Source organism: Aphis gossypii, chromosome X, assembly GCF_020184175.1.
Source record: "Aphis gossypii isolate Hap1 chromosome X, ASM2018417v2, whole genome shotgun sequence".
Lineage (NCBI taxonomy): Eukaryota > Metazoa > Arthropoda > Insecta > Hemiptera > Aphididae > Aphis > Aphis gossypii.
Window position 1 is genome coordinate 21906780 of NC_065533.1, and position 23454 is coordinate 21930233.

Consider the following 23454-nt stretch of genomic DNA (forward strand, 5'->3'; position numbering starts at 1 on the left):
CTGGCTCGGTATACCATTACTGAATGAACCAGAAATTAAATAGCAATCTATTTTTATACAGTTAACTTTCATTATGTTAACTATCCGTTCAAATTCATGTTTTGTGTTTGCAGAGTAAACTTTATTTTAAAAACCTAATATTTTCGATATACTATGTTCAATCGTGAAATCAATATCCCGACTACACGTCATTGAAAATTTTAATGTACTGCCATCAGCCTTGAGTTGAAACAAAGTAACATGATTTGGTAAGAGTTTTTGAATCGTTGACTCCAAATTAATTATTTCATATGATCCCGTTGGTATAGTTACATTTATACATTTTCCGAGCGAATTGCGAAATCCTATCATATTACAATCCGGTTATACGTTTGGTATAGAATTATTTGTTTGCAGGCTTAAAAGACACAGCTGTGATGTATTTTTTACTTCTAACGGTGGAAAAATATCACATGACATTTCGCTGGAATTACCATTTAATGTTATCGTGTACATGATAAAAATTTCAAACACAAACGCCCGCAATTATATGTGTTATAACGTTGATGCCTAGTGTAATTATACTGTATGTTACATCCACTGAGGTACGACTGTAGTTCTAGTGGAGGCGGTAGATAACCAAAACTGTCGTAGTATGTAACTTGTTTTCCAATTTTTTTATACGCTACCCAATGAGTTCCTGTACTTTTTTGAATGTCCAAATTGATAACCGCTGATTCTTTATGCTTTGGTCGTAGAGGTAACCTATCTCTAGAAAACACTCCGATGAAATGAGGTATTTTCATTATGCGCGCATGTTTTATAATTTCGTAATCATACAGCGCTCTTTTGGGTAACGTAGAAATGAGTTATTTTGCCGTTTTGGAGTTTTCTCTAAAGATTTACGGGTGCCCTTTCTTTTATACGAACCACCTCCGTGTGGAGCGAGATATAGTCATTTTCCTTTCTCTATTTTATACGAACCACCTTTATTAGGTGCGAAATATAATCCTCTGCCCAAATGTGAAGATTCATTTCTATTAAATTCACTAACGGTTTTTACAACGTTAGCAATGTCACCCGTAAGCGCTCCGAGTGCAGATAAGCCAGCAAAAATTGGTATCAACGGTAACATACCACCAGTTTTTGGTATAGGTATGACACGAGGTACTCGAATTTTCTTGCCGTTTTTACGGAATATTTTTTTAGCTGCCGCAACACATTTTTTTGTTAATTTCATCAGGTTTTTTTTATTAATATTTTTTTTGAGTACATTTTTAGCCGCCTTTATAGCAGCTTTGAATCCACATCCTGCACCAATTTTACGTTTTGCCTTCATGCCCGTTGTGATTAACCACGCTGCAGCCTTTTCTTTTAAATTTGAGTCTTTTGACTTGAATCTATTCCAAGCCCTATTTTCTAATATATAATCTGCTTTTTGACGATCTGTCAAAGATTTGCTGTGATCATAAGCGATATCGTGTTCTTTACACGCCGAATCTAAAGGATTGATACCTTTATCACCACGATCCAACCGTTTTCTCAATTTTGTCCCCGGACCGCAGTACTGATAACCTAAAATGATAAATAAAAACTATAAACTTGTAAAGTGATATGGTTAGGTTATGTGTGTGGTAGAATTTATAATTACCTGGTAAATGAAGTTCAAACGGTAATTTGTTTATAAGAGTGTTAATTATACCTCCGCCTTTATTCTTGTTGTTTCTTCGAACGGGTGACATCGTGTAATGATAAGATTATAAAGATTGCACAGCTATTTATACATAATCATTATATTATAATGAAGTTTGTCGATCAACCAATAAAACTCACGGTGGAAAATTTCGACCCACCTACGATTCGTGAATCAAGACATGGAGCGCTTTTACCAAATACCTGTCGTGCTTTAGTTGTTGGTCCTTCTGAATGTGGTAAAACAAATTTAATTTATGCCTTATTGACTAATATCAATGGTATACGATTTCATAACGTTTATACATACTCGAAAACACTCGAACAACCTAAATATAAAATGCTTTGTGACATTTTAAAAGATGTGGACGGAGTACAGTTATTCACTTTTCATGAAAACGATGAGGTTATCCCTCCAGAAAAAGCATTACCAGATTCTGTTTTTATATTTGACGATATTTTATGTGAAAATCAGAATATTGTACGTTCTTACTACACGCGCTGTAGACATAATAACATTGATGTGTTCTATCTGGCCCAATCATTTGCACGCATACCAAAACAACTTAGTATAGTAACATGATAATTCTATTCAAGCAAGACGAGACTAATTTAAAACACATTTACATGGAGCACTGCTCTGGTGATATGAAATATCCTGAGTTTAAAGAGTTTTGTACTTTGTGCTGGAGTAAGGGGAGATTCAATTTCGTCGTGATAAGTAAGGACTGTGAACGTGACAACGGACGGTATCAACACGGTTTTGACACGTTTGTCGTTGTATAAAACACTATAGTACGTTATTAACCATGGGAGACGATAGTACAGTGTTGAACGAATTAGTTATTGCTAAGGAAAACATTAAACGTAAATTTGAGGCATTAAAAAGAGGTGATGACGATATTCAATCGTATGTATCACAAACATTTAAACCAATAATCGAACCTCTGAACAAATTACATAACCAATCGCCAAAACCACAGACTTCCGAAACAAGTAATGATAATGACATTTCTAATGCAGTTGAAGATTTAGCTACCGATAATCGAACTGGAACATTCCGGCCATTAGAAGAAGATGAGAAAGATAAAATATATGGTCCAAGAAAAAGATCTGATGGTGTTATTAAATTAGGTCATGAAGAAGTGAAATTTAAAAAAAAATGAAATAATTATCAAAGATTCATCTTATCAGCTAACACCAGGGCTAGTCGAGTTATTGTTTTCTTTAATGTAATGTACTGATAATGATTTAAATACATGTAAATCAATACTTATTCAAATATCAGCACATTTAACGCTGGATGGAAAAAAAAATTAAGCAGGGTGGTACAAAGTATAAACAAATTATTTGTAAGCTATTCTCCTCGGGGACCGGTGTGAAATTACAAACACATAATTAAGTATATTGGAATGATCCGAATGAGTTGGTTGATAGATTAAGACTTCTTTTAGCTTCTCAATCTCCAGGAAACACCGGAGTTTCAAACGAAATATTATCTATTTTTGAAGAACTCTATGAAGCTGGTATAACAAAGAAAATACCAAATGTCTAAACGTGACATAGCAATCGAACTTCATAGACCGGCTAAGAAAAATTATACTAGACGAAGAGTAAATGTGTACGGAAAAAACAATTTATGGCAGGCACACTTGGTCGAGATGATACCACTTTCAAAGAAAAACAATGGATACAAGTATATTCTCTGTGTGATTGATTGCTTCACGAAATTCACCTGGGCTATACCATTAAAAACAAAAACGGCTTGTGAAGTGACCGGTGCCATGTCCAAAATACTTATTGATTGATCGCCTAAACTGATGCAAGTAGATAATGGAAAAGAATTTTACAATTTGAAATTTGACATGTTAATGACAAAGCATAATATAAAAAAGTATAGCACATATTCAACGATGAAAACTTATTTTGTTGAAAGGTTCAACCGAACTTTAAAAACAAACATGTATAGAGAGTTTACTGCTCAGGGCTCACATAAATGGATATATATTTTACCCATCCTGATAGACAACAATTCAAAACATAGAACGATCGGGATGACACCGATCCAGGCGGAAGAAAATCCTGCACTAGTGACTTTAAAACAACGCACAATAACTAATAGAAAAGTAAAATTTCATGTTGGAGATAAAGTTCGAATAAGCACTCAGAAAGGAGTTTTTACAAAAGGATTTTTACCTAATTGGTCAACAGAAATATTCACAATAGTAAAAATAAACAAAACAGAACCACCGACTTATCAGTTACACGATTATCATGATGAACCAATAGCCGGTTGTTTTTACACCAAAGAAATATCTAAAACAAATTTTCCTAATGATTATTTAATTGAAAAAATTATACGAAAGAAGGGGAATCAGATATATGTTAAATGGGTAGGGTTTGACAATTCTCATAATTCATGGATAAATAAGAATGAAATTAAAAAATAATTTCAGTGGTTGCCCAGAAGTGATTGTGTTCAGTACTACAAAATTATTTTTCAATATTCCATACAGCGAGTCAGCTTAACAATATGTCTTCAGCTATTTTGGACATTCATTGCATCCTCGGAGTCAACAACAAGTATTTTATTAAAGAAATGTCTATAGCAGACACTGAAACATGGACCCATCAACACTTTATATTTAAAACAAGACGCAAAAAGTCGAAGCGTAAACAGTTGGCTTGAACGGCTGCAGCATGGATTATCATTGGAATACGGTGGATGTATTTCAGTCATTAAAATTCGATAGAATTTATGTTTAAGATTTACAGAAACAACAAATTATCGAAGAGTTAATGCCACACGCTACAGTCTTCAACTTGGAAAACTTAGATTGTCCACGGCTTTGTCAATTGAACGGAGAAACACTACCATGTTGTATTTTTCATATGGATTTTAATCCACAGTGTACATTGTATAAATTATTTGCCTTAAAAAGATGGTATCTTCATCATATAAAATTGTAAATATATCATATATTTTATTTTCCCTACTATGTATATTGTATACATTATATTTTACATTATATAAAAATGGTACCTTAATCACATAAAATTATGAATATCATATATATATATATATATATAGTTTACATTATATTCTACATTATATACAATGATTTAAATTATAATATACAGTTTTTAAAAATAAAGTATTACAATTATTTGCATACAATTTTATTTCAAATCTCATCCACTATTGCTTCTGAGTAGTAGCTTCTTATGTTACAGGTACCGTATGCTTAGGTTGTATAGAATTATTTGAAGACCACACTGGAGAAAACTTGGCAGACACTTTACAATTACTTTTATTAGATTATAATTGGTCTGTTTCTCCCAAAAATGTTTGTGCATTTACAACTGATTGTGGTGCTAATATAATAAAGGCTATCAAAAACTTAGATGTAAAACATGTGCCTTGTTTTGGTCATGCGTTCAATACTGCGGTTGGAAATATATTTAAACTTGAAGAAATACAAATTGCTGTAAACAAAACGCAGAAAATCCAAAACATCTTTGCTCATAGCTGGCAAGCTGTTAGAGAGATGAAAATTGAGCAAGAACGTTTTGGGTTGAAAAAAATTAAACTGCCATCTTATTCCAAAACTAGATGGTGGTCTCTTCTTGATCTAATTTCAGTCATTTTAGATCAAGAGTTAGGGATATCTAGTTTTCTTAAGACCTATAAAAATAGTCAGTTTAAGAGTTTAATTTTGTCTGATGATGAAATTGATGTCTTGAAATGTATTATAATGATTTTAAAACCAGTGCGAGAAATAACTGACCATTTAGCTGGAGAAAGTTATGTAACTGCATCTGCTGTATATCCAGTTATATTTAATCTGAAAACAAAACTATCAGAAGCTGTAAATAGCAATAATATTGGATCGGCATCTAATGAAAAATGTATTGAAATAAAAAAAAATAAATATTTTCTTTCATTTTTGAAGTTCTTGACAAACGTTACAATAATAATATTGCTTTAAAAATATGTATGGTTTTGGACCCAAGGTTTAAAACCACCTTTATTGCTCAGGAAGAAATGCCAGAACTAAAAACAGTAATAGGAGAATATTGCTTAGAATCTTGGATGGAATGGTCATTGAAAGAAATGCATAACAAAGAAGATGGTAATTTGTCTTTTTTTGGTGATAGCTGTCATTTACTTACAACAAAAAAACAAAAAACTGGACTTTCTGCCATTTTTGATGTACCATCAAATAATGATGAAGTAAGAATTTACTTATAGATTTCAATTTGTACATATAATTAATTTAACATAATAGTAATACAAGTTACAACTAAACAAATATTATTTCTTTTCAGCTTCAAGATCAAGACATAAATTTTTGTAGCAAAATAAACAGGGAAATTTACTTGTACATAGAATTTTCAAAAGTACTATATGAACAAGATCCATTAAAATGGTGGTCTTTGAACTGTACAACCTATCCATTTTTAAGTAATAGTAATAGTAAGTATTAGTTAAAAAATATCTTACTATACAAGCTACAAGTGTGGCTTCAGAAAGAATATTCAGCAAAGGAGGATTAATTGTGACAGACCATAGAGCATCATTAACTAACGATCATATAAGTGAGTTAGTTTATTTATCAATGAACAAAATTCATGTTCCAAAACCTTAACCTTAAAACTTAAGAGTTAATACTACTCCATAATTTTTAATTTGTTTATGTAACAATATAATATATATATATATATATATATATAATTTGCCTATTATTATATTTGTTTTTCATTGTATTTGTTTAATATTGTATTCATGTTTGGCGAGTTGACTTTAATCCAATGATAATATGTATTTGTTATAAATTGAATCTTATTAAAATCTTATTATTCATATTAAAAAAGCATTTTTAGTATTAAATTTATTAAATTTATTGAACTACCACACAGACCTTTGAAATGTTGAAAATACTTTATACAAAACTAAATACTTAATAGTTGATTTTAATTTTATGCTTGAATTTAATATATTTAAATAATCACTCTTACTTAACTTAAGAGTTACAGACAAAAATAGAAAAAAACTAAAAATCGTAATATTTTCATACTAATATAAGTACAGAAAATAATTTAAATCGCCAACTAATAACCAGTAGAAGTATAAATGTATAACTTCTTATAATTGTATTCTGTATTCTATATAATTTCTTGGCCCAGGAAGTTTTGCCTTAATTTTAATTGTGTTTTAATTTTATTCCGAACCGATAACCTCCTCTATCGGATTATCGGTAATATCGGCCATTCGATACTATCGATACTATCGGCGTAACGATACATCGGTTAATCGATGCTATCGAGTTCTGACTGTTCATTTGTTTCAGCCTCCCTATAAAAATATTTTAATTAGAATAACTGTAGAGAATATATCTTTATTATAACCTACTCAATTCGATAGTGTCCATATGCTAATGTGTGTACTTTATCCTCGAGTATAACCCTCTTGTCATCAAAATTATTATAAGTTAATTTGCTTGATTTGATAGTCTTCAATTTATGTTTAAATGAACACAAATTGTGTTAGGTATATCTGACAAAGAAACGAGACAAGATTAATGAGAGATGATATAGAGTTGTCAAAAGTTGTATCGTACTGTCAATCAGTTGAACGGACAGAAAGCAATAGAAGAACGCTGTCTTCAACTAATGAAGATAACAAAGTGGTACATGAAATTGGACACAAAACCAGATGGGAAAACAACAATTAAAATCAAAATAACACTTGGGTGAAGAACGGAAAGTTTGGAAAACAACGAAAAGCCAATCATTCAAATGGACAACAGATGAGTAAAACAGGTAATGAATTTAATATGATAGATTGTAATAGGCATGGGTCAAAACATATGTATAAAAATTGTCCAGCTTATGTCAAATGTTGCAAAAACTGTAATGGGTATCATCATTTTTCCAAAATGTGTAAAAAGATAATAGAATTAAATAAGAATGAAATGAAAAAAGCGCAAGAAATAGTGGTTGAAAATAGAGAAGAAGAGAATAAGTTTTCAGTGGAATCTGTGCATAAGTTATGGTCTATTATAAATGAATGGTGTAAAACATTTAAGATTCATGGTAAAGATATAAATTTTAAATTGGTTAATGGAGCTGAGACAAATACACTATAAGAAGTGGATTGTATAAATCTTGGTTTAGAAGAACTAATTAGAACTACAAAAGTTACACTAGAAGTATATGGTGGATTTAAAATGAATCCCATAGGTGAAATTAAGACTGTTTTAACTTTAGGCGATAAAAGTGTAAAGAAGGAATTCATTATGATTGGTAAAGCTTATAACAGAAATTCAATAATTGGTCTACCTATACCTACAAGTATTTGAAAGTTAATAATAATGCCAAAGTACGTTTTTGAAAATTGTGATAGTGGTAGTAGGAAGAAAGGAAAAAATCAGACGAACTGTTGAATATAATTTAACATTGTATAAAAGTAGCATTATAATGTACAATAACAACAACATAGTAAGTTGTTATTACAATCTGTAAAATCACACCACATATGGCATGATATTATATTAGCTAGTAAGAGAGCTTATAAAATGGCGTGAGCCATGGGTCAACAGATCATTAGTATATAAGGCTGTGTATTAGTGTTGTATGGGGTCGGGCATTTTTTAGTATTGTCTAGGTGTACGTCATGTATGTCTCGTAAGCATAGAACTTACATTGTTAGAAGACAATTTACTTTTCATACTTAGTTATGTGTTTTAGTTAAAGTGAAATATTACGTATTCTTATTATAACTAATTGTGTTGTATATTTAATCTTTTGTCGATCAATTTTATAATATAATCCTCGCTCAACAGGTTATGAGCCCAGATCACTAGATCTCCAGATCATCATCAGTGGTGATTACAGGACAACAAGAGAAAAATTTCAACATTAGATATTGTCAGGTTCTAACGGGAAGCTAATAGACTAAGGTACATTTTTGCAGTTCATATATTTGATCAAGTCATGGAGGACTCGGTCAAGGTGTCAAAGTTGGCGAACGCAGAAGGATGGACATTGTGGAAGTTCCAGATGAAAATAATCATTAACTCATACGAGTTAGGAAGTTTGGTTACAGGGGAATGGGTGAAACCCGATTCCAAGATAACTAGAATTTCGGACAAAGAATCCGATGAAGAGGCAAGAAGCCGGTATACAAATCAATTGAACGCATGGAAAAAAGCAGACACAAAGTGTCAAAAGATAATAGTAACTTCATTAGAAAGTGGTCCAATGCAGTATTTGATTAATTGCGAGAGTGATTATCAAATGTGGGAAAAGTTACTAAGTGTTTACGAACAAAAATCTGAGTAAATAAGTATTTACTTCAACAAAATTTTTTAGTTACGTAAAGGATCCCACAGATAACATTGCAGCACACATCTCTAAATTAGCAGGTGAAAATATTACAGATGATATGTTAATAACAAAAATTTTAATGACTTTACCAAACAGCTATCAGCATTTTTACAGTGCATGGGATTCAATGTTATCGGAGAGTACAACGATTAATAACTTAACAGGTCGTTTGTTATTGGAAGAATCTCGTTTACTACAACATAGTAATGATTGCAGTATTGATGTAGAAAAATCAAGCGCATTTACTACGGAATCTCAGAATAAAGCTGGTTGGAAAGATGGAAGTCATAAAAAGGGTAAACATAATTTTAGTAGTTCAAATAATACAAAAAAAATAGGTCCTTGTTTTTACTGTGGAAAAGTTGGGCATATCAAGAGGGAATGCAGGAACTTTCTGCAAAATCAAGAACGATCGTCGGATAAAGACGACAACGTATTTATAAGTGAGTCAACATTAGTATCAATCAAAGATGATGAACAATGGATATTGGACTCAGGTGCATCAGATCATATGTAAGTAGTATAGAAATGCCGATCCTAGGACCTGACCCGCTGACCCGCTGACCCCCTCCCTCCGCACTGTCTATCTACTGGTTTCGTATCTCACCCCGCCCCCGCACATTGCCCGGCTGACCCCCTCCGCACTGTCCATCTACTGGTATCATATCTCACCCCGCCCCCGCACTGTCCATCTACTGGTGTCAATTATCTCGCCGTCCCTTACGACCCCCGCCCCACCTTCTCTTCTAACCATCGGCGGTTGTCGTCCGCCCTCTATCTCGGTATCCCTACCACCCCCGTCCTACCAGGACAGCTACTATGTCTTCGTACTTTTTTCAAACGTTAACAGTCATCGTAGTTTTTTAAACGTATATTTAAAACATTCATAGTTTTTTTTTTGTTTTTTAAAAATGTCAAATAATAGTAGCCAAATATGTACTCCTGATATATCAGCAGGCTTTATGAATTTTATAGAAAATGGAGAATTTGATGAAATGGTAAGTTTAATTATTGAATATTTTAATTAAAATCTAACAATCTATATTATAATATTATAGCTATCAAGTTCACCCCGACGATGTTACTACCAAAGTTTATTAAGCCAAGAACTAAATACTTCTAATAACACGGTTAGTATAATATTTGTATAATCTTACCTTCTTTTTTTAACTTGCATACTCTTATAGACTTTTGGGTCTGTAACCATGTGGGGCGGTGAAGATACCGAAGCTAATGACGAAATATGTATTCGAGCGTTGGACAAGTTTGTGTGGGGTGATGAATACGCGCAAGACGAAAAACAAATGTTATATACATATGATAAATTATTATTAAAAAAAAAATGTAATTTAATTAATTGTAAGTTTTGTTTATTATAAGAAATAAAACACTTTTTAATTTTATAACTCATCTAATGATTCAATGAACTCGAGGTCCGGCGAAAATGTCTCAGACATTTCTTCGTTATCTTCGTCATCGTTGTCGTCACTATAAAATATTTAAAATGTTATAAAAAAAAAATATATATATATATCAATAACAAAACTTACATTACTAACTCGTCGTCAGTTGATTCAGAGTCGGTTATAATATGCTGTACATCATTATGGTTATCTGCAGCAGTAATTAGTTCCTCTAAATCAATTAATGGTGGTGTCATTTGCTCTTCACGTCTAAACATCAAATATTATAAGAAAAAAAAAAAGTAAGTATTTAATATAAAAATATTTACATTGTGTCTGCAATTATTTCATCAATCAATCGAAATGTTTCGTTTAAATCGACTCGAATAACTAGCTCTTCGTCACTAAAAATTGCATATGACAAATTTAAATACCTAATTAAAAATAAATTAATATTATTAAACTTACATTTCGGGTATAGTGAAGGTTTTTTCTTTATGTCTTGAAAGTTCCCTGGTATTAATAAAAAAATATAAAAAAATTGCTCTTAAATTAAACATAATGTTTTTTAATTCGAAAAATGTTTTTATACTGACACTAGCGTTTTTTAAAAATGTATACTGGGTCACTCGCTAGTTATATGATAATAATATGACAACAAGGATGTCTCATTTTAAATCGTTACAGCCTGGTCATCAGTACTTATCAACGTAACACACACACACACACACACACACACACACACACACACACACACTATAGACATTTAAAAAATCCTTTTCATATACACAAAAAAAAAAAAATAATACGGCGATGTACCCTTTAAATCGATGCAGCGTGGTCAGCATCATTTATATTTTATTTCTATAGAAATTCTTATGATAGTCCTTTAGAGACGGATTTCAAGACAGTATGCCGATACGCAAACTACTATTAAGACGTAGAGAGAGATTTTACTTGTTGAATTAGTAAAGCGTTTGTGTGTGTGTGCAATTTACGTAATATTTTTTTAAAAGTGTTTATATTCATTGTAAACAAATTTTGCAATTGTATTTTTCACGTTCGTTATAAACTGTGATTTTTACCAAAATGTTTAAATGCGATAAATGTACATCAGTATTTACGGCGAAGCGCAATTTAACTGCACACCAAAAAAATCACGATGGAGTCCGTTTTCCGTGTACTGTATGTTCTTTAGTGTTTAGCTACAAATCTCACCTCAACAGACATTTAAAAAAAATTCACGGTATGTGTATAATTTAATTGGTTATTTAATAAGGAGTTGTTCATGTTCCCGCGTACCGTATTAATGTCACTTCGAATGAAAATCGTGATAATATACAAATCGCACAGCAAATTTTTGTACCAGATATTCCGGCTGGTTCATCGACTAATTGCGATAATGATTTGTGGGCTGATGATGATTTATGCATGACAACAATGGAGGATTTTGAAAAGAAAATGGATACCTGCAATAAAACTGGTAATATTTAAAAAAAATATGTATGTTTTTAAATTAAAAAAAAAAAGCTTTTATAATTTAGGTAAACGCATTAATAACGATAATTCTAGTATTTTGGCAGTAGTATGTAAAAGAGAGTTCTAGCCACTCATCCTGCTGGCTCATCGCTATACCGCCTTGCGCATCCCGATTCAAACACCGCATCCCGCATCCCACCATCGCCGCCGCCCGATCGCGTACGTGCGCGACTTGTATTATCAGTTATAACATGTTATCATTTGTTATCATATACGTATGCATATGTGGCGAGCCGCCGCCACATAATTTCTCTCCGACATTGGCAACATTGTAAGGCGGTTGGTCACAGTGGTTTCTTGGCTCAGGACGGCGACCGCCTTCCGACCTTACCTTCTACGCATTCTTCCGCTAGACATCCTGCACAGCGCGTTCTCCCACCACCACCATAAATTCGTCCTGTTTTTTCGTTCGACCAACAAAAACGAGGAAACCACTCGACCGACCGTCAAGATCCTTTTTCTGTGGTTCCGCTTTCTCCCCATAAGAAAGCAAACTATTTTTTGTTTTAATTTTTCTTTTCAATAAATAAAAACTGCGCTGCATCGCTAACTTCCAGACGTGTTGTTTTTTTGTTAACTCCCAAGCGCCCTCGTCCTGATCCAGTAGTTTAGTTGGAGGAGCTCCGGTGATAACCTGAGACCTCCACATTGGTGACCTCGCAAGTCGTTTCACGCACGTTTAGCTACCCGTAGTAACAGTCGCGAACGCCGTCGAAGTAAAGTCGATTTCGCGTACCGCACCGCCGTGACCTCGCGCTCTCAGCCTGTTCCCCCGCGACACGTGTTTTATTTCAATTTTATTTTATTTTTATTTTTTCTGTTTTTTTTTCGCTCGTTCATCATGAACAACGACCCGCAACAACCGACCGATAACGCGACCGTTTCGCCCGCAATAGACGCGGTCTCCAATTTCCGCCTCCCGACATTTTGGAGTCAATCACCCACATACTGGTTTAACCACGCAGAAGCTATGTTTGCCGCCCAACGCATCACCTCGAACGCGTCGAAAGTGCATTACGTCGTCGGGGCACTGGACCAGACGATAATCCGAATCGTCGGCGACCTACTCGGAACATCCGCGTCATACGAAGCAATTCGCACGCGGCTCATCGAAGCATTCGCAACGCCAAATTCCGCTAAGTACCGAGATCTCGTCCGACCCGGAGGCTTAGGCGACCGACGACCGTCACAACTGCTCCGCGATATGCGTAGTGATGTGCCACCAGGCATAGGCGAAGAAGCTCTGAAGGAGTTCTGGCTGCAAAGACTGCCATCAAGCGTCAGAGTCGCCCTCGTCAGCTTGGACGCCTCGCTCGACACGCTAGCCTCGCGTGCAGACCTTATCATGGACGCTTCCAACCCGTTGGACGTCGACGCAGTAAGCAGAAATCAATCCGCGGACCTCGCTGAAACCGTTGCCGCACTGGCAAAGCAGATGCAGACATTAACGCAATTGGTCAGCTCATCCTTGGGACCTCAGCGACAACGACAACGATCCCCAGCACGAACAAGCCAACCGCCGCCGTCTCGAAATTGCTATTATCACGAAACATACGGCACCGATGCTCGCAAGTGTCGTCCGCCGTGCAATTTCCGGCCGCAGAACAACAACGACTCCACGCCTGCGGAAAACTAGGCGGCGCGCACAGGACACCCGCCCTGTACGTCGTGAACAACTCAACGCGGGTACACATCAACGACCTTCGCTCCGGCAAGCTCTTTCTCATCGACACCGGAGCCGAAATCTCAGTGATTCCGCCGAGTGTCGGATCGCGCCAACCTTCCGACGTACACCTCACAGCTGCCAACGGAACGCGTATTAAAACTTTCGGCCCGAAGACACTCAACCTCGACCTTGGACTCTCGCGCACCTTTTCGTGGACCTTCGAGATGGCCGACGTCTCCCGGTCCATCATTGGTGCCGATTTCCTACATTATTTCGGCCTCCTCGTCGACGTTCGGCGCCAACGCCTCGTCGACCCCACGGACAAACGAACAGTCACATGCGCAGTAACCACGTCGCTTCCGTCGAACGCTCCACTCTTCACCGTCGCTCGCGCCCGTGACTGGGATGTTTTACTGCAGGAATTTCCAAGCGTGACCCGTGAGTCACCCGTTCCCGAAATCTTCCGGCATGGAGTGGAACACGTACTCGAAACTAGGGGCCCCCCCTCTTCGCCCGCCCACGACGATTGCCGCCCGACCGGCTCAACATCGCTCGCTGCGATTTCGACCGCATGCAGAAGCAGGGAATATGCCGACCTTCATCCAGCTCTTGGGCGAGTCCTTTGCTCCTGGTGCCCAAGAAGGACGGTTCATATCGACCGTGCGGGGACTACCGACGACTGAACAGCGTTACCATCCCGGACCGGTATCCGTTACCGTATCTTCACGATTTTACGGCCAATCTCGCTAAAAAAACGATTTTTACGAAACTCGATTTGGTTCGCGCATACAATCAAGTTCCGATCGCCGCCGGCGATGTACATAAGACCGCCGTCACCACGCCGTTTGGACTTTTTGAGTTCCCAGTGATGAGTTTTGGCCTACGCAACGCGGCACAAACCTTTCAAAGGTTAATCAACTCGATTCTCACCGGTTTTGATTTCGTTTTCGCGTACGTTGATGACGTGCTCATCGCATCTGTGAACGCCGAACAACACGTCGAGCACGTCCGCGCGGTTCTCGGGCGTTTTGAAGAATTCGGTATAGCCATCAACCCGGGCAAATGCGTTTTCGCCGCTAGCACGCTCACGTTTCTCGGCCACGTCGTCGATGCGCAAGGCCTACGCCCCAACCCAGACAGCGCGGCCGCTATTCGGCAGTGGCCGCAACCGCAAACTAAAAAAGAGTTGCAACGCTTCCTCGGCTCACTGAATTTCTACCATCGTTTTGTCGCGGGCGCAGCCAAGTTGCAGGCGGCTCTGTATGACATCGCTGCTGCAGTGAAAGGACGTGATGGCCCGCTCAGTTGGAACGACGCGGCTGAAGAGTCATTTCGACTTTGCCGTGAAGCACTCGCCGACACCACGCGCCTGGTACACCCGCGGAGCGACGCGCCGTTACGTCTCAGCACCGACGCGTCGAACATCGCCGTCGGGGCAGTTCTCGAGCAATGTGTCGAAGGCAATTGGCAACCGCTCGGTTTTTTCTCTCGCAAGCTTTCCGGCGCGCAGACACGGTACAGCACTTACGACCGCGAATTACTTGCGGCATACCTCGCCACTCGTCATTTCGTCCATTCCATCGAGGGAAGACCCACGACGCTTCGAACGGATCATCGACCGCTGTTATTCATGTTCTCACAGAAAACGGAAAAGCTTGTCGACCGTCAGGCACGCCACATCGCGTTCTTATCTCAATACTTTGATGAAATCGAACACGTCAGCGGCGAACGCAACACAATACCCGACGCGCTGTCCCGGCTGGAGTTAGCGATTTTCGACCACGGGCTTCCCGATCTCAACCAATGGGCAATTGACCAAGCCAACGACATGGAACTACAAGATATAATCACCGGAAAAACGGAATCATCGCTAGAACTCGACGCACGACAAACAACGAATGGACCGGTCTACTTCGACATAGCACACAACAGATCAAGATTGCTCGTTCCGCGAAAACATAGACGCGCGGTTTTCACCACTTTACATCAGCAAGCGCATGGCGGCAGCGCGGCCACCGCTCGAATTGTCAAAGACCGTTTCGTGTGGCCAGGTATGGATCGGGAAATACGGCGATGGGTCAAGATGTGCCAGCAGTGCCAGAAAGCCAAGGTGCACAAGCATACGACGACGCCGCTCGCATCTTTCGCGTCACCGGATCGACGTTTCGGCCATATCCACCTCGACCTCGTCGGGCCGCTACCACCGTCGAACGGCGCCAAGTACCTGCTCACCTGCGTCGACCGTTTTACGCGTTGGCCTGAAGCATGGCCCGTCGACAACATGAGTGCTCACACCGTCGCCGCTGCACTTGTGTCGAATTGGATCTCCCGTTTCGGGGTCCCGGACGTCATCACCACAGACCAGGGACGACAGTTCGAGTCCGAACTTATGCGAGCTCTCAACACCGCCTTCGGGATTCAACACGTCCGCACCTCCCCCTACCATCCGCAGGCGAACGGAATGGTCGAGCGTTTTCACCGGACACTCAAGGCGGCACTTACTGCTCACGAGTCGCCGCATTGGTCGCTACATCTGCCAGTCGTCCTTCTAGCGCTGCGCAACACCATCAAGCCAGACACCGGTTCGACCCCCGCAGAGCTAGTGTACGGAACATCGCTGCGGTTACCTGGCGAGCTTTTCCACGCGGCACCTCCGGAGGCAAGGACCCACGATTTCGTCACGACACTCAAGGCGTCCATGGCTAATCTTCGACTCTCACCCGGGGCCAACCACGATCCGGCTCGACGCGTCTTCATACCGACGCAAATGGATACCGTCAGCCACGTTTTTGTTCGCATCGACGCCCAGCGCACGCCGCTTCAACCTCGTTACGAAGGGCCTTACGCTGTGCTTCAACGTCGAGACAAAGTCTTTAAGTTACAGCTGGACAATCGGACGGCATGGATTTCGGTAGATCGTCTCAAGCCGGCATTCGTCCTGCGCGACGACCCGATCGTCGATCACTCCTACGCCAGGCAGCCAATCGACGGGCTTTCGACATCGACAACGGGTACCATTGTCTCCTTTGGCGGGGGGGAGTAATGTGGCGAGCCGCCGCCACATAATTTCTCTCCGACATTGGCAACATTGTAAGGCGGTTGGTCACAGTGGTTTCTTGGCTCAGGACGGCGACCGCCTTCCGACCTTACCTTCTACGCATTCTTCCGCTAGACATCCTGCACAGCGCGTTCTCCCACCACCACCATAAATTCGTCCTGTTTTTTCGTTCGACCAACAAAAACGAGGAAACCACTCGACCGACCGTCAAGATCCTTTTTCTGTGGTTCCGCTTTCTCCCCATAAGAAAGCAAACTATTTTTTGTTTTAATTTTTCTTTTCAATAAATAAAAACTGCGCTGCATCGCTAACTTCCAGACGTGTTGTTTTTTTGTTAACTCCCAAGCGCCCTCGTCCTGATCCAGTAGTTTAGTTGGAGGAGCTCCGGTGATAACCTGAGACCTCCACACATACAACTAGTTATCATTTGTTATCACATGTTATCAGTTATCATTTGTTATCATATATTTGTTACTTGTTGAGCTACTTTACATTTTAAATAGGCAGGGTAGACACAGTGTGCTAATAAAATGATAATATTCATACCTAATGGCATGAATTGTATCTTATTATTGTCGATACAGTTAAAAGGTATAATGGTCATTATAATGTACAGGTGGTGGTTTTGTTTACTTTACCCTCGACGTATATATATATATATAACTCTCGCACGGCATACAAATCGCCACCGTATTGTCATTACCAGACATCACTTAAAGAACAATTATTAAAGGATAAAATAGACATCTGTTCGCACGCTCGTCGAAAATTATAAAATAATCAATATAATAATTGTCACAGGTATTGACACGTCAATCAAATAAATACACCAATATATTGCCATCTTAATAGCCATCACAGGAGGCATTAATAACCGATATACCTACTTTTGTATATAAAATGCCATTAGGATTATTCGATATGTTAAATACCTATTTTTCGAAATTCGTACGACTCGTGTCGCCAGGATGTCGCCGACTCATAATGTATATCCCTACACCACCTCTCACATATCCATATTCCATTCATCGATAATCAATTAAATATCATTAAGTATATTACACTACCTATGCCCGCCTACTTAAATTTGGCTATATATATATACTCTGAAAGAGTCGTCAGTCGTTCAGTCTTCAATCATATATTTATCGTTCACCCCGTCTTTAACCGTTGTGAGTATATTTTTCGGTCAGTCTGTCTTTTATTTTTATAAAATGTTTCAATGCGAGCAATGTCCTTTGAAATTCAGCTACGAGGTTAATTTGCTCGCTCACCGAAAAACTCATTTAACATTTTTCAAATGTCAGCAATGTACTTCGAAATTCACGACGAAACGTAATTTGGTTAGGCATGAAAAAAAGCATGCGGGTGTGCGTTACCCATGTACTAGGTGTTCCATTACATTCAGTTACAAGACCAACCTCATCAGACATTTAAAAAAATTTCATGGTACGTATTTTTGTAATCCGCTTTATATATTTATTTATACAATATTGATTACCAGGTGGCATTCCAGCCCCGCTGACAGAAAATATTCAAATCGCGAAACACATTTTTGTTCCCAACATACCAGCTGGAGCGTCTTCCATGAATCCAGGACCTACCACCCAAAACGATAGCATATTAACAGTACGAAATATCCAAACTACTCCCCTATCAACCGAACAAGATAATGCGATGGATGAATTTTTGGGCAACCTTGGTGACGATGAATGTATGGAAGTTCTAACCACCGTCGAAAATCTTGGACTCTGTGATACGGAAGGTTAGTAATTTAAATATTTATATAGACTGGGTATTTGCTAACTAGGTTTTTTTCTCAAAGACTCATACACTACGGGTGAAAACGGGAAACGTGTTTCTTTGGCCAACACAAAGTCAGCTATCATTGCAAAAAAAGCGCGCTTGAATCTAGTACAGTCCCCTGGGTTTGTGGAAATCTCGTCTTCCTCGAACCGTACAGTCACCTGGTATTACATTAAAAATATGAGTAATATAGAAAATTATGTATACTTCCTTGATTCGATTAAATCAGAACTTGTCAAGCTATTAAAATCAATTGCGTGCAAACATCCTATAAAGTTCAATTTAAAGCTAGAGGCAACATATAATATTCCACACGTAGAATATTCGTCTGAAAACCGTGCTTTTAAAACTGCAGCTAGGGCGAATTTCACTGATACTGGAGTACAAGAAATCGTTGAAGAGGCATTTACAAAATTAATGACAGAACAAACCGAGTATTCGAGCAAGGGTAGTGGCTTTACTTTACAGTGCATAGACGGTTTAATGTTAGGTGTATATAAATATACACCTATGGTTGGATCTTCCTACCAGGCATTACCAGATCCAATAGAAAATAAAAAAGCCACTATCAACCCGCAAAACCTGGACATGCAATGCTTCAAATGGGCAATTCTTGCTAGGCATGTTACAGGAAAAAATAAAGCTTATGTTGGTGAAAATTATTTTGAACACGAAGGACGGTATAATTTTTCTGATCTTTCGTTCCCGACACCTCTTCACCAAGTAAAAATTTTTGAAAGAAATAATCCGAACGTGTCTGTCAATGTTTACGGTATTCAAAAGCAATTTCAACCACCAAAAGTTGTTAAATACCAAGTATTTCCATTAAAAGTAGTGGATGAAGAAAAACCCGAACATTTCGATCTACTATTAATATCAGACGAAGATAACAACCACTTTAGCTACATCTCAAATTTTTCTAGACTCATTCGCTCGCAAAAGACCAAACATAATGGACAAACAATTTTTTGTAAACGGTGCTTCACGTCATTCGATGGACAACAGTACAAATATAAATTGAATGGAGAGGCTGGACTAGCGCAACATAAACTGATATGTGGCACTCATAAGCCCATACTACCTCAGATGCCTGAACCTGGAACAATGCTAGAGTTTACCGGGTGGAAAAAAACACAACGTCATCCGATAGTAATTTACGCAGATTTTGAAGCATTGCTTAAAAAAAGTGATGAGAAAATTGGAGACAAAACAACAGCTTTTCAAAACCATGAAGCGATGAGCTATGGATTTTTGGTTAAGGCGAATGATGACATACCACTCGAACTACTTGAAAAATTTAATATTCCGACTTCACCAATTATTTATCGTGGAAATGAAAACAACCCGGACGTTGCAAAACATTTTGTCGATAGTATTGTGGAAATAGCTGAGAAAATAGAAAAATTACTGAAAACAAACACCCCTATCATTTTCACCGATGACCAACGAAAAACACACGAGTCATGTTGTATATGTAATCTATGTAAGGCCGAGTTTTCTAAAGAAAATCATAAAGTGGCAGATCACTGCCATTTATCGGGAAAATTTAGGCAAACATTATGCAATACATGTAACCTTAAGCTCCAAACACCTAATTTTATACCGGTTTTTTTTCATAATTTATCAAATTATGATGCACATTTTATTGTGACACGTCTTGGCTATGATTCAAACACTATTAATGTTATTCCGAACAGTGAAGAAAAGTATGTCTCATTCTCAAAATATGTAAACAACAAGTTTTCAATAAGATTCATTGACACATGCAGATTTATGGCGTCAAGCTTATCGACCCTGTCCTCAAATTTAATAACACCTGGATACGAAAAGTTCAGAGAAATTGCCAAAGTGTTTAAACCCGAAGATATGCCGCTTGTTACCCGTAAAGGAGTATACCCGTACGAATATACAGACAATTGGAGCAAACTAGAAGAGACAAGTTTACCACAGAAAGAAGAATTTTATAGCACATTAACAGAGTCAAATATTGAAAACGCAGATTACGAACACGCAAAAACAGTATGGGACCACTTCAATTGTCGATCACTCGGTGAATATTCAGATCTGTATCTCAAAATTGATGTCTTATTATTGGCTGATGTTTTTGAAAATTTCCGTGATCTGTGTTTGAGCACATATCACCTCGACCCGGCATTCTACTACACAGCACCAGGTTTCAGCTTTGACTGTATGTTGAAATACACGTCTATGAAACTTGAATTACTCTCTGATTATGATATGCTGTTGATGATTGAAAAAGGTAAATTATAAAGCGATTGTTTATTTATAAATTATGTTTTATTTTTTTTATTAAAGGAATTCGTGGTGGTCTAACTCAAGCAAGCATGCGTTACGCTAAAGCAAACAACGAAAATACCCCAGATTACGAACCGTCAAATCCTAAATCATGGCTGATATACCAAGACTGTAAGTATATTTTTATAATTTCCTTTAATCAGTTGATAATATATTTCAATATTTAGGTAATAACTTATATGGCTGGGCTATGTCTCAATACATGCCATATGGAGGTTTTAAGTGGGTCAAACCATCACTAGACGGTCTAAATGATTTAAACGAAACATCTCCCATCGGCCGAATATATGAAGTTGATTTGGTTTATCCGGCAGAACTTCATGGTCATCACAATGATTTACCCTTTCTGCCTCAAAACAGTATTCCACCAGGTTCTAAAGTGAAAAAACTTATGACGACACTAGAATCAAAGAAAAATTATGTTATACACTATCGAAACTTGCAGCAAGCTATAGCCAACGGTCTCATAGTTGAAAAAGTAAATATATATATATATACACTTATTTAGATTTAGATTTTAATATATTAATTTTATCATAGGTGCATAGAGTAGTACAGTTTAATCAGTCTGCTTGGCTAGCTGAATATATCAGTCTTAATACAGAGTTGCGGAAGAAGGCAGTAAACGACTTTGAAAAGGACTTTTTTAAGCTGATGAATAATGCTGTTTTTGGTATGTTATTATAAGTTATAGTAAGGTTTTTTTTTTTAATTAATTCCTGTCGTTTATCCAGGAAAAACGATGGAAAGCATGAGGAAAAGAATTAACATACAACTAGTGTCTAGTGAACAACGTCTCCAGAAGCTGATAAATCGTTCAACATTCAAATATTGCACGACATATAACGAAAATCTAAATGCTGTCTCATTGGAAAATAAAATAATCGATTTTTGTAAACCTATTTATATAGGTAAATTTTCACTTTAATTTTTTTTTTAACGGTAGATTTTTATTTTAATATATTTATTTTCACAGGTTTTGCCGTGCTAGATATTTCAAAAACATTAATGTACGATTACCATTACAATGTCATGAAAAAACACTACGGAGACAAAATCAATCTCATGTACACTGACACTGGTAATTTTGTTTAAACTAATCTCATTTTTATATACTAATTTATAATAATTATTTTAGATTCACTGGTGTATCATGTTTTGACTGACAACTTTTACAACGACTTAGCACACAATTCCAACTTGCTTGACCGAATGGACACGGCAAATCTTCCGAAAGACCATCCGTGTTACATTGCTGACCGTAAGAAAATCCCGGGTTTGTTTTCTGACGAGACGGATGGACTCGTTATGACAGAGTTTTGTGCTCTCAGAGCCAAGTCTTATGCATATAAGATCAATGGGAAGGAAAAAATCAAAGCCAAGGGAATCCGTGGGCATGTGGTAAAGAACCACATGACATTCAATGACCATTATCGTTGTCTGTTTGGTGAAGCCGGCGTGGAGGCGTACCGAGAGAACGTTTCAATCCGATCATTCAAACACCAGCTCAAGACCATAAAGTCAGATAAGTTGACATTTAACAGCTATGATGATAAAAGGGTGATACTAGAAGATAAAATTCATACCTTGGCTTACGGACACTATAGTTTAGAGTAAGTTTTAGAATAATTACATATCATAAAACTGTTTAACTTATATAATTTTTTTATAGGAAAGACGAACTTGAATCTGAGGAGACTGTTAAATGGCCTGATCATGAGTTTCCAGTACACGTTGCTGGGCATGAGTGGGATGAATCGGATAAAGATTTAATGAGATTACTTCTAAGGGAATGCATGTCTACATAATTAAATACTGTATATATTTCTAATTTGTAAATACTATGTATATAAATTTGTATATTGAAAATATTATCATGTTATATATTTTAAATACTTGATATAGATTAATGTTTAGTTTGTAAAATACCATGTAAAATACCATGTATATTTGTTATATTGTAAAAAATACCGTGTATATAAACTTGTAAATATTCTAACCTTCTTGTAACCATGTATAAATAAAAAAAAAAAATAATAAACACAAAGTTAAAATATTATTATGTTTATTAAATAAAATGTATACATTCAAAATTGTTATGAATTATTTATAAACCATTTCCTTATAGCAAATACTTTGTAAAATGTACATTGTTTAGGATTAAATTCCATATGAAAAATACAGCAAGGTAAAGTTTCGTCATCACATATTTGATCCAAACGAGGGCAGCCAACGTCTTCAATGTTGATTAGTGCGACGTGCGGTATATACTCCATAAGAACTTGTTTTTTCTGTTCACCCTTGACGTAAATGCAGGTGAATTTTAATGAATTCAATATTTTACCGAGTTCTTCATACTCGACATCACCAAATTCTACAGCTAGTTGATGATAATTACGTTCCAACCACTTGTTGGTTTTACGACTTTTGTTATCCTCCATGGATTTTGAATGTTTAAAAATCCAGTGTTGAGTCGCCCATGTTTCTGTGTCTACTATGGACATTTCTTTAATCATGTATTTATTGTTTACGCCAAGAACGCATTGCATGTCCAAGATGGCCGAAGACATTATGACTTGTTTTTATAATACGTTTCGATAGTATTA

General features: G+C 37.3%; 4 protein-coding genes across 5 annotated transcripts; all 4 read left to right on the forward strand.

Moving 5' to 3' along the window:
* The first annotated feature begins 3725 nt into the window (after positions 1-3725).
* LOC126552420 (E3 SUMO-protein ligase ZBED1-like) lies at positions 3726-6320 on the forward strand. The gene is made up of 5 exons (XM_050207120.1): positions 3726-3963; positions 4906-5580; positions 5625-5905; positions 6001-6148; positions 6202-6320. The coding sequence occupies exons 1-5, from the start codon at positions 3726-3728 to the stop codon at positions 6318-6320; spliced, it is 1461 nt and encodes a 486-aa protein (XP_050063077.1).
* A 6523-nt stretch (positions 6321-12843) lies between these two features.
* LOC126552421 (uncharacterized) lies at positions 12844-13638 on the forward strand. The gene has a single exon (XM_050207121.1). It carries the CDS (start codon positions 12844-12846, stop codon positions 13636-13638), a length of 795 nt encoding a protein of 264 aa, XP_050063078.1.
* Positions 13639-18090: 4452 nt separating this feature from the next.
* On the forward strand, positions 18091-21535 carry LOC126551712 (uncharacterized). Of its 2 annotated transcripts, none has more exons than XM_050205746.1 (4): positions 18091-18491; positions 20849-20959; positions 21016-21326; positions 21389-21535. In XM_050205746.1, the coding sequence occupies exons 1-4, from the start codon at positions 18314-18316 to the stop codon at positions 21533-21535; spliced, it is 747 nt and encodes a 248-aa protein (XP_050061703.1). In that variant the 5' UTR covers positions 18091-18313. The 2 variants fall into 2 exon arrangements, with proteins under 2 accessions (XP_050061703.1, XP_050061702.1); XM_050205745.1 differs by lacking the exon at positions 18091-18491 and adding an exon at positions 19978-20792.
* A 48-nt stretch (positions 21536-21583) lies between these two features.
* Positions 21584-22875, forward strand: LOC126551713 (uncharacterized). Its single transcript, XM_050205747.1, has 4 exons — positions 21584-21759; positions 21825-21929; positions 21987-22461; positions 22521-22875. The coding sequence occupies exons 1-4, from the start codon at positions 21591-21593 to the stop codon at positions 22654-22656; spliced, it is 885 nt and encodes a 294-aa protein (XP_050061704.1). The 5' UTR covers positions 21584-21590; the 3' UTR covers positions 22657-22875.
* Positions 22876-23454: the final 579 nt, after the last annotated feature.